The 10,578-nt window shown below is 42.9% G+C and overlaps 1 protein-coding gene across 1 annotated transcript; it reads left to right on the forward strand.

Moving 5' to 3' along the window:
- The first annotated feature begins 5,943 nt into the window (after nucleotides 1-5,943).
- LOC140207507 (hemoglobin subunit alpha-like) lies at nucleotides 5,944-7,202 on the forward strand. Its single transcript, XM_072276033.1, has 3 exons — nucleotides 5,944-6,162; nucleotides 6,391-6,598; nucleotides 6,873-7,202. Exons 1-3 carry the CDS (start codon nucleotides 6,068-6,070, stop codon nucleotides 6,996-6,998), a joined length of 429 nt encoding a protein of 142 aa, XP_072132134.1. The 5' UTR covers nucleotides 5,944-6,067; the 3' UTR covers nucleotides 6,999-7,202.
- The last annotated feature ends 3,376 nt before the right edge of the window (nucleotides 7,203-10,578 follow it).

Raw genomic sequence — 10,578 nt, forward strand, 5'->3', positions numbered from 1 at the left:
ATAACATCCCATCTTCTCTATTTAGCATTTGACTTACAAAGGGCGATGTCCTATAAAACTTCACCATAGCATCCAATCTCCTGTATTTAGTATTTGATTTATGAAGGCCGATGTCTTGTACAATTTCACCATAACATCCCATCTCCTGTGTTTAGTATTTGATTTATGAAGGCCGATGTGCCAAACGCCATTAATCTGTAACAGCGTTTTCCAGGTGGGCCAGATTCCGCTGCAAGACATGATAGTATTCCTCGCTGCCGACCGCAAATGTGCTAATCCAGCTAACCACACTGTCATTCAGATCGTTGATACAGATGAAAAGAGCGAAAGGCGATCCCTGCAACACTCCACTAGTCACAAGCCTACAGTCAGAGAGACAACCATCGGCTACCCCACTCTGGCTTCTCCCACGGAGCAAATGCCTTATCCAATTTACTACCTCGTTTTGAATTCCTTGTCCAACCTCCTATGCTGGAGATTGTCAAATACCTTTTTAAAATCCGTACCGACAATGCTTGCCTTCATCGAGCTTCCTGATAACTTGCTTGAAATACTCTATAACAGTGCTGAGACACGACTTACCACGTAATACGCCATGCTAACTAACTATCCCTAATCAGTCCATGTCTATCCAAATGCTCATAGATCCGGTCGCTTAGATTAATTTCCAGTAGCTTTCCCACTACTGATGTCAGCTCACGGCCCATAATTACATGGTTTATTTTAGAATCCTTCTTAAACAGTGGAACAACATTGGTTATGCTGCAATCCTCTGGCCTGAGGGTGATTTAAATATCTCTGCTGGAGTCCGAGCATTTTCTACACTTGCCTCCCGCAGGGTCTGAGGGTACACCTGGTCAAGTCCTGGTGATTTAATCCCAGCTTCAAGACTGCAAACAGCTTCTCTATAATATGTATAGAAACCATGGTTGATGCCTATTTGCATTACCTCTATATATTCTCTCTCCGTCTCTTGACTAAATACAGATGCGCATTGAATAATCTCTTTGGCTGCACGCACGGTTTACCATTCTGATCTCCCAGAGGACCAAGTCTGTCTCTTGTAGTCCCATTGCTCTTAACATATCTGCAGCCTCCCATACGATTCTCCTTCACGTTGTCCGCTAAGAAAACATCATGCTTTCCTTTGACTCTCCTGCTTGTTTATTCGTAAGTGTTCTCTTGCATTTCTTACAGTCCTGAAGCAGCTCTTTGCTCGAAGGGTTTCCTGTGGCTCTCCGTCTCCGAGCCTCTGGCACCCTGCCCCTTGTCAGCATACCGGAGTCTCCTGCGCCCAGCTGTTAATCCATTCGTCAGGAAAAACAGCAAAAATGGGATTTACAGAGGAGAGGGTGCAATTAAATAAGTCCATTGGCATCGCGAAAGATAAGGACAAATAATGTAGAGAAGTCAAACAAATAGATGGAGTAATTGTTGTTGTATAATACTGTGAGAACGGAAAGTACCAGTAAAGGTTCCTTAAACAGCTGATCACAGTCACTGTCCCCAGAATCATTGCCCTGATTTTCGTGGTGCAATATTTAGTTTTAATTTTTTTGACATCAATTGGCTACAAATGATCAAAAGTGAAGGGTGACTGTGGACCAGACCAAACAAAGAGGAACAGCGTGGATGTTAAACACCGGTATACACTTGGAGCGCAAGAAAATTTCGATTAACATGTAAATATTCGGAATCCTGCTCAGTATCTGGTCCAGGACAAAGATCAGCAGATTTGATGCTTCCATGACTACAAGATAGAGAGTGACAACCTCGGAGAGAATTCAAACTGCAGAGATGTAAAGGGACTTGGGAGTCCTTGTGCTGGATACCCTAAAGGTTAACCTCCAAGGTTGAGTCGGTGGTGAAGAGGGTGGATGCAACGTTGGCATTCTTTAATGGATATAGAAAATACATGCACGTCTTCCCCCTCTCTCACCCTCTCCATGTCTCCCATCTCTTTAACTCTCTCCCACTCCGCCCGCTCTCGACGCAACTTCATCTTCCCCCTCTCTAACTTCCACACACTCATCCTGCCCCTCCTCCGTCTGCTCACCCTTCAAACCGCACTCTCCTCCTTTCCATCAGCCCCTCCTCTCCCTCGCCCTCACCCTCACGGTTACAGCAAACATCTAAACATTACTGGCAACAGTAACTGGGAACATAGCCAAGTTAATGTTGCAGTTAGGAATGACACGGACTGATTACTTGCAGGAATCCTGAAAATACTTGTAGAATAATTGCAGCTGATGCGAGTCCGAGGGGAACATGAAATGCTGGAAACTCGCAGCTAACACTCGCAGCTCTGTAACGGGTAATGTTGTGGGTTCGAGACCCCAGGTAAATTTCTTAAAGACACATTAATGGTTCTATCGGTCTTCCCTGCAGCAAAAATGGATAAATACATTATAAAAGTAAATGATGTCACACCTGAATTACAGTGAATTGTCGAACCGGTCGGATTTGATTTCAGCAGAAAGGCCGTTCCCTGTTCCGAGGAATGTGCGGGTCCAGCAGATGCTTCCACACAGACCCTGAGCTCCAAGTTTCACAGAACAACCATCCTCATCTTCCAAATCAATCCATGATCTGAGCTATTCACTCTTCCTTTCCAGTTCCACTGAAGGGTTTGGCACGAAAGCTCGACTAATTTCTCCGTTCCATAGATGCTGCCGGTCCTGCTGAGTTCCTCCAGCATTTGTGTGTTACGATGGTTACGAAAGACCAGCGTGTGGGGCAGAGAGAAGGGACCGCTTGAAAAGTCTGCAGAACATGTTCTCCTTGTTAGAATATCCTTGGGCTGTGAAAAATTAAACTTCTGAAAATTATTTCTGATCTTTGTTGAATCAACCCGTTGTCTCTGTTATGAATCAGAGATCAAGGTGACATGGAAAAGTACAACACAAAAACAGGCCTTTGGGCTGAGCGATTTAAACTGCCTCATCCCTTCGAGCTGTACTGGGGCCAAAGCCTTCCGCACCCCTCCCATCCAAACTATCCCTTAATGGTTGAAATCGAACTGGCTTGTTACATGTGTAGCCAGAGGAACACCCACCCGGATCACCCGGATCAGTGTCAAGTAGAAAGCTCAGTCAAGGGTTTTCAAGTGACTTCAGTAGAGCGGGTAGATGCTTCAGTAGCTTGTATTCTACCACACATGAAAAACTTGAGAGATATGTTGGTCTGGAATAGAGGATCCAAACTCCTTTTGCAAAGCTTGGAAACGACTTTGCTTCCATTCCATACAAGAAGATCATAAGAAGATTAATGAAAGGGTAGATATTTTAGAAATACTGTGAAAAGTAAATGTGGGTGTGAAACCATAGCTGTCCAGTCTCACTGCTAACGAGGAGAAACTAAAGGCCAGTTTACCGACTGGAGTGGTTTTGTATGTGGAAGAGGTGGAAGCAGAACTGAAAGGTCTTAAAATGCAATCTGTGAGGAACATTGCCACCCCATTCATGGTGTCAAATCTGGAATAGACTCCAACTGCATGAACTGATCCTGAGCAAATACGAAAGTAAACGCAGATAAGTCTGCTTTAAGTAAACTAGTTAAAAGTATGAAGACAGGTTGAACTTTGCAATCAACTCCCCCCGAATTTCTACCACCCCTGTAGTTTAGCCACCAGCCCCAGATATCCCAGGTGACCTGCTGGTCAGTCAGAACCATATACATAAGTTCCGAATCAGCAAGGCCATTCATCCCCCATCCCCTGTGCTCTCTGAGGTTCTTCCTACTGACAATGTGGTACCCAAACCAAGATGTATAAGCACACACTACCAAGAGATAAAACACCTTTGGTGTCATCCCCCAGTCGTCAGTACCTCAAGTAGCCTCCAAACAGATGGAATCTGCAGTTTGGTGACTGAGCTGCAACTCATGGCACAGGATGATTCCCAGGGTTATGTCTGGAAATAGAGGCATGCTATTTCTTTTTTCCTTTGCTGAGAAAACATGTTATTTTGTTGTTGTTGAATTTGATGATTACAACGTCAAATATTAACTGTTCAGCAGCTGGTCTGTGTACGGGAAGTGGGACAAAGCATTAGAATGAGGAGAGGGGACGTGTTATGCATTCGTGTCTATTTTGTCCCTTACGGGTTTCTGTCAAGCTTTTCTGTGTGTTATGTACTGAATGTATTGTAAGAGGGCATGCTGGGTAGACGGCTTGTAAAATAAGCAGCGGTACATTTGTTCCTCACGTCTCCATCTCTCGTGTGTGTTACCCATGACCACCCAGCTTCCCAGTACCACCAACATAACATGTGATCTGACAAAACCCTTATAAGGTGTCAGCATTACATCCTTGCTCAATATTCTAGACTTTTCAAAATGAATGCAAACATTGACTTCCCTTCCTTACCACCAATTCAACCTGCAAGTTAACCTGTAGGGAATCCTGCACAAGGACTCCCAACATTCTTTTAAACTCTGATTTTTTAAATTTTCTCTTCATTGGAGGCTCAACCCAGAAAGTATTCTGGGGTTTAGTTTCACAAAACAGGTTTAGCCACTTCAACAGTGAGATGATGGGGATTTTCTTCTCTTTGTGGTTGTGGCTGTTTGGAATGCTCTGCCTCAGAGTACTGTGGGTGTTGAGTACATGTTAATTCTCTCAAGAATTGGAATTGGTAGATAAATAGAATGTAATAGATCAAAGGATATGATGATCCAGCAAAAAAGTGGAGTTGTGGTCGTCCAGCAGATCAACTAAATGTTTACTGAATGAAGAGGTCATCCTAAAGGCTGTGTCCAAACCTTCATTCATTTCTTACGTTCACATCATGAAAGTCTGTTACTGAAATGACAAAATTCCATCCAAAATGTTGTTTAAATAATAAATTCCACCCACCATATGCTAATAACATTCGGTTAAGTATTGTAGTATCATTACTCCATGTGAGATGTGTTCACTAGACATTGCTAAATCATTATTCTATACAATTTGAGGCAAATCACAAAATTATTTAAATTAAATATGAAAACAAAATGTTTTTAATGTATTTTCTTAAAATAATCAGTGCTTTATGTTTCTCAGAGAGCAGTAACATATTAGATACAATGAACCACAACATTGTATTTCTTTGCAACTCTGCTGACTCATCCACTGCTTCTGCTCAGTCACGCTAGTTATCTGATGTCTGGCAATGAATGAAGGAAATTTTGTTCCAAATGAGCTTTAGGAAGAATTCAAAATCATTTGCTTTGGCTGCATAATTCTGATATCAGAAGCCAACTTCATCACTCTCCCTTTCGCTGTTTGATCAGGTCTGTAACCTCAAACCTGACCTGAGTTTCCTTCTCTAAATGTGCTTGTAACATCAGCTCAGTTCTCCCATGTCTATGTAATTCCAGAACAATACTGCAAAGTTGCTCTGGCCATCCTCACGTTTTAGACCTTAAATAGACTAGGGCATAACCAAATCCTTCAGCTGTTTGCTAATACACATTATTTACGTGATTCTAGACCAACACACTTCCTGGTCCAATATGGTTACATTAACATTCATTTTGCCCAGTCAGTTTCTGTGCAGCGTACGCAGCAGGCATCTTGAGAATTTTGGAAAACCAAGTCTCCCTGCACACTGAGGTTAGACAGTTGTGAAATAAAAAAGACTAAAGGTGAGGAGGATGAAGTTGAATGGGTGAATTCAGTGTAATATCCAGGCAAAAATAACAATAAAACGAAATAAACTTATTATATCAGGGTTAGTTTGAAAACGCATATAGAGTAATGGATGTTTTTCTACATTTACTGATAACTTATACGGAAATATACTAAGTTTTTGCAAAAGCGCTTCAAATGAAATATATTAAGGTGGTGTTTATCTTTTAGGAAACAGGATATCCTTGCTAACGGTCGTATGTGAACCGGACAACTGGCTGCCGTTCCCATTGCCTCTTATCATTATATTACATAGACCATGAATCAGGACCCACAACCAATGGGAAAAGTGGGGCGGAGAGGGTGCGGCTCAGCGCGAATTGCAGTAAGTACGGACACATCAAGCCAGAGGCATCTCCTGGTTATTGAGAGATCTGAAAAGGCGAAAACTCTGCAACAATGGCATTCTCTGACAGCGAGAAACAGATTATGGAAGAAATTGGCAACCACATAAAGGCAAATGCTGAAGCTTGGGGTGCGGATGCTTTAGTCAGGTAATTTTCTTAGATTCATAGTATAATTAATGCATTTTCAGCTATTATTTGTAATCGGTAACATGTCTTTGCATTTCCCTATACAAAGACATTCTCTGTATAGAATTGAAGATTTTCCAAAGTAGTGCGATTGCTGGTCCGAAGAAAAATTAAATTTAATTCTAGGCGAGATGTAGTGTATATTGTGTCTGCAAATAATTTCTGCCTTCACTTTCCATTTTTCTGAAGGTTGTTTAAGGTCTATCCTCAAACTAAGAAAAATTTCAAGAAATTCACTGGCTTCGAAGACTGTGACCCATCGGTCAGAAATCACGGTCGCCTGGTAATGAACGCATTGGCGGATGCAGCCCATGATGTGGACCACATGGGTAAACACCTGGAAGGGCTTGCCATTGAATATCGTGAAGAACTGCAGATGGATCCTCATTACATTCACGTATGTAACAATTTTATAGAATCTTAGTAATTGTTATTACATAAACTATGATATTATAATTAGATCAGCAACTCTGAACTTTCAAATTTATTCAGTTGAAATCCCAGCAGTCTGGAAATGTCATCTTCGTCAGCTTAGCTGGGAATATTTTGTCCTGTTGCATTATACATAGGAAAGCATTCAAAGGACAAACAATCAACGCACTTTTAATGGGTAAATTCAACCGTTGAGAATATTAACACCAGCCTATGCTATTTACTTTTCACTTTTACAGCTGCTCACCAATTGTATCGTACTCACCCTGGCCATTCACTTGCCTACGTTCACCCCTGCATACCACTGTGCAGTTGGTAAATTTCTTAAGGTGGTCTCGGATGAATTGAGCTCCAAATACCAGTAAAGACGCAATCAACCAACCATGGTGAATGACAGCAAGATCATCACTTAAATCTCCTCCTGTGTGTTTTCTCACGCTGTCTGCTAATAAATCATTAGTCCTGTAAACACAAAATAATCTGCCGATGTTGTTGTCAAAGGAACACTCACAATGCGCTGGAGGAACTCAGCGGGTCAGTCAGCATCAGTTGAAAAGATTAGTCGACGTTTCGGGCCGAAACCCTTCGTCAGGACTGAAGGAAGAATTTTGGGGAGGGTTTGAAGAATGCTGGTAGTAGAAAAAAAAAACAGTAATTTGAAAGACAGAGGGGTGGGGGAGGGGAAGCAGGGAGGTGATTGGCAGGAGAACAATGCGCAGCAGTAGAAGGAGGTGGAACTATGAGGGAGGTGGTGTGAAATAGGGATAGAGGAAGGGAAGGGGTGGGAATTACTGGAAGTTGGAGAATTCTATATTCAAACCAAGGGGCTGGAGACTACCTAGATGGTATATGAGGTGTTGCTCCTCCAACCTGAGTTTAGCCTCATCATTGCAGTAGAGGAGGCCGTGTATGGACAGATCTGAATGGGAATGGGAAGCAGAGTTGAAGTGGGTGGCTACCGGGAGATCCTGTCTGTTGTGGCGGACGGAGCGGAGGTGCTCGACGAAGCGGTCCCCCAATCTGCGTCGGGTTTCACCGATGTAGAGGAGGCCGCACCAGGAGCACCGGATGCAATAGATGACCCCAACAGACTCGCAGGTGAAGTGTTGCCTCACCTGGAAGGACTGTTTGGGGCCCTGAATGGTGGCAAGAGAGGAGGTGTAGGGACAGGTGTAGAACTTACGCTTGCAGGGATAAGTGCCAGGTGGGAGATCCGTGGGGAGGGACGTCGCGGAGGTGCTCCCAGGATGAGGCTTTCCGTTCCAGGACATCTCAGATATTCTCTTTCTTTAAGGATCGTGGGTTCCCTTCTGTCGTCATCAATGATGCCCTCACCCGCATCTCCTCCATTTCCCACACTTCGGCTTTCACCCCATCCTCCCGCCACCACAACAGGGACAGAGTTCCCCTTGTCTTCACCTACCATCCCACCAGCCTCCGGATCCAGCACATTATCCTCCGCAACTTCCGCCACCTTCAACAGGACCCCACCACTAAGCACATCTTTCCCTCTCCACCCCTCTCTGCTTCCCGCAGGGATTGTTCCCTCCGCGACTCACTTATCCGCACGTCCATCCCCACGGATCTCCCACCTGGCACTTATCCCTGTAAGCGTAAGTGCTACACCTGTCCCTACACCTCCTCTCTTGCCACAAATCAGGGCCCCAAACAGTCCTTCCAGGTGAGGCAACACTTCACTTGCGAATCTGTTGGGGTCATCTATTGCATCTGGTGCTCCCGGTGCGGCCTCCTCTACATTGGTGAAACCCGACGCAGATTGGGGCACCGCTTCGTCGAGTACCTCCGCTCCGTCTGCCACAACAGATAGGATCTCCCGGTAGCAACCCACTTCAACTCTGCTTCCCATTCCCATTCAGATATGTCCATACATGGCCTCCTCTACTGCTATGATGAGGCTAAACTCAGGTTGGAGGAGCAACACCTCATATACCCTCTAGGTAGTCTCCAGCCCCTTGGTATGAACATAGAATTCTCCAACTTCCGGTAATTCCCTCCACCTCCCTTCCTCAATCCCTATTTCACATCACCTCCCTCATAGTTACACCTCCTTCTACTACTGCACATTGTTCTCTTGCCAATCACCTCCCTGCTTCCCCTCCCCCACCCATTTGTCTTTCAAATTGCTTGTTCTTTCAACTACCAGCATTCTTCAAACCCTCCCCAAAGTTCTTCCTTCAGTCCTGACGAAGGGTTTCGGTCCGAAACGTCGACTAATCTTTTCAACTGATGCTGACTGACCTGCTGAGTTCCTCCAGCACATTGTGAGTAGTCCTATAAACACACTTACTGTGTTTGCTTTTGCTCCCGTTCGTTAATTAATTCCACATTTTGGCATTGATTAATTGTCATGATTGGTAAACTGAACTGATTAAACATTCACTTTTATCAATGTTTTATCATTTGTTGTAGCTGATTTATTATTTATACACAATTTGAGAAAAATACCTGTCAGATTTGTCCATTAGTAAGAACACAAACAATACTGCAGGGTCTGTTTACCAGTATTACTAGATAACAATAAAGAGGAGAAAGACCTTGGACAAAAAATCATTTAGCCAACAAATATCTGCTTGCTTAATAGTTACATATACACCCACCCCCAATTTGTATGTGAATGAGGCTTTCTGCAGGAATTTTTAAAAAGCAAACATCTGCAATTGGACATTAAAATCTCTCCCTATAGCTTTTATACATTCAACAACATATCAAGGCTCTACTCGAGCCAAGTTTTGCAGATTAAAAATAAAGATTTTGTTTTAAAAAACACAGTTAACAATATAATTTGAAATACTTTATCACATTATAAAAAATAAATAAATAAATATCCAGTGGGAACTAAAAGATTCTGGAAATCCATTGCAAGATATAAGGTAGAAAGTTGCAAACAAAGTACTTGTGTTATATTGAGCTGCTCTGTTCACAGAAAAGAAAAAAAACTCACATTTTGTAGCGGACTTCCACAGAAAATATTATGGGAGACTTATTTAAGAGTCAATTAGTTTGCTCACCGTGAGTTAAAATAGAGTCCTAGAGCCATATTGTTCTTGAGAAATGGTATTCTGCCTGGATCATTGATGAGACTTTGCAGTTTGCAATTTACAGTATTGATTTTTAATTTTAGATTTGAAAATAAGAATTGTACATTTTTGAATGATATTTAATTGTGGATGATATCAATTATGAGAAAAAAAGATAGAGATGGGAGATAATACTTCTTGGGAGGAAGAATTTAGATGTTACTCAAAACGTGTAAAATAGAAGCATCAGTGACTGGAGCAGCAAACAGGTGCACTTATCTACAAACAAGAGAATGTCCGCAGATGCAGGAAATCCGAGCAGCAGACACAAAATGCTGGAGAAGCTCAGCAGGCCAGGCAGCATCTATGGAAAAAAAAAGTACAGTCAGCGTGTCGGGACAAAATCCTTACACAGGGCTTATTATTTAAGTCGTTCCTCACATTAGCATGGCCATAAAAAGTAAACCAAATGCTGTATGGTTATTTGTTTAGTGAACTGCTGCAGTGCCTCCTGTAAATGGCAAAACCTGCTACATCTATGGTGGCAGTGAATGGTTATGGATGTGTGCCTATCAGGCGGGCTGCTGTGTTTTGCATGGTGTCAAGTTTCTTCACTGGTGGAAAGTACTGCGTCACAGTCCTCACATGATACTTGTGGAAGGTAGGCAGGTTTTGAGTGTGAAGAGGTGAGTTTACCATCCAATAAAAACTTACTAATCATCCCACCTACAGTCTTATGCAAATCATTAATATAGATGACAAACCACAAGAGATCAGGTTGAGATTTCTACAACACACCGCTGTCCACAGACATCTAATCTGAAAAAGCAACCTCTAACTACTGAGCTCTGCCTCTTGCTACCAAGCCGATATGGTATCTAAGTGGCTCACTCATCCTGGATGCTAT

This window comes from Mobula birostris, chromosome 13 (assembly GCF_030028105.1).
Source record: "Mobula birostris isolate sMobBir1 chromosome 13, sMobBir1.hap1, whole genome shotgun sequence".
NCBI lineage: Eukaryota > Metazoa > Chordata > Chondrichthyes > Myliobatiformes > Myliobatidae > Mobula > Mobula birostris.

Excerpts from the sequence above, each read along its gene's own strand:
- LOC140207507 (XM_072276033.1), top strand. The coding sequence starts at position 6,068 with ATGGCATTCTCTGACAGCGAGAAACAGATTATGGAAGAAATTGGCAAC. Across the intron at positions 6,163-6,390 it reads GGTGCGGATGCTTTAGTCAG|GTTGTTTAAGGTCTATCCTC; the intron begins GTAATTTTCTTA and ends ATTTTTCTGAAG. Across the intron at positions 6,599-6,872 it reads TGGATCCTCATTACATTCAC|CTGCTCACCAATTGTATCGT; the intron begins GTATGTAACAAT and ends TCACTTTTACAG.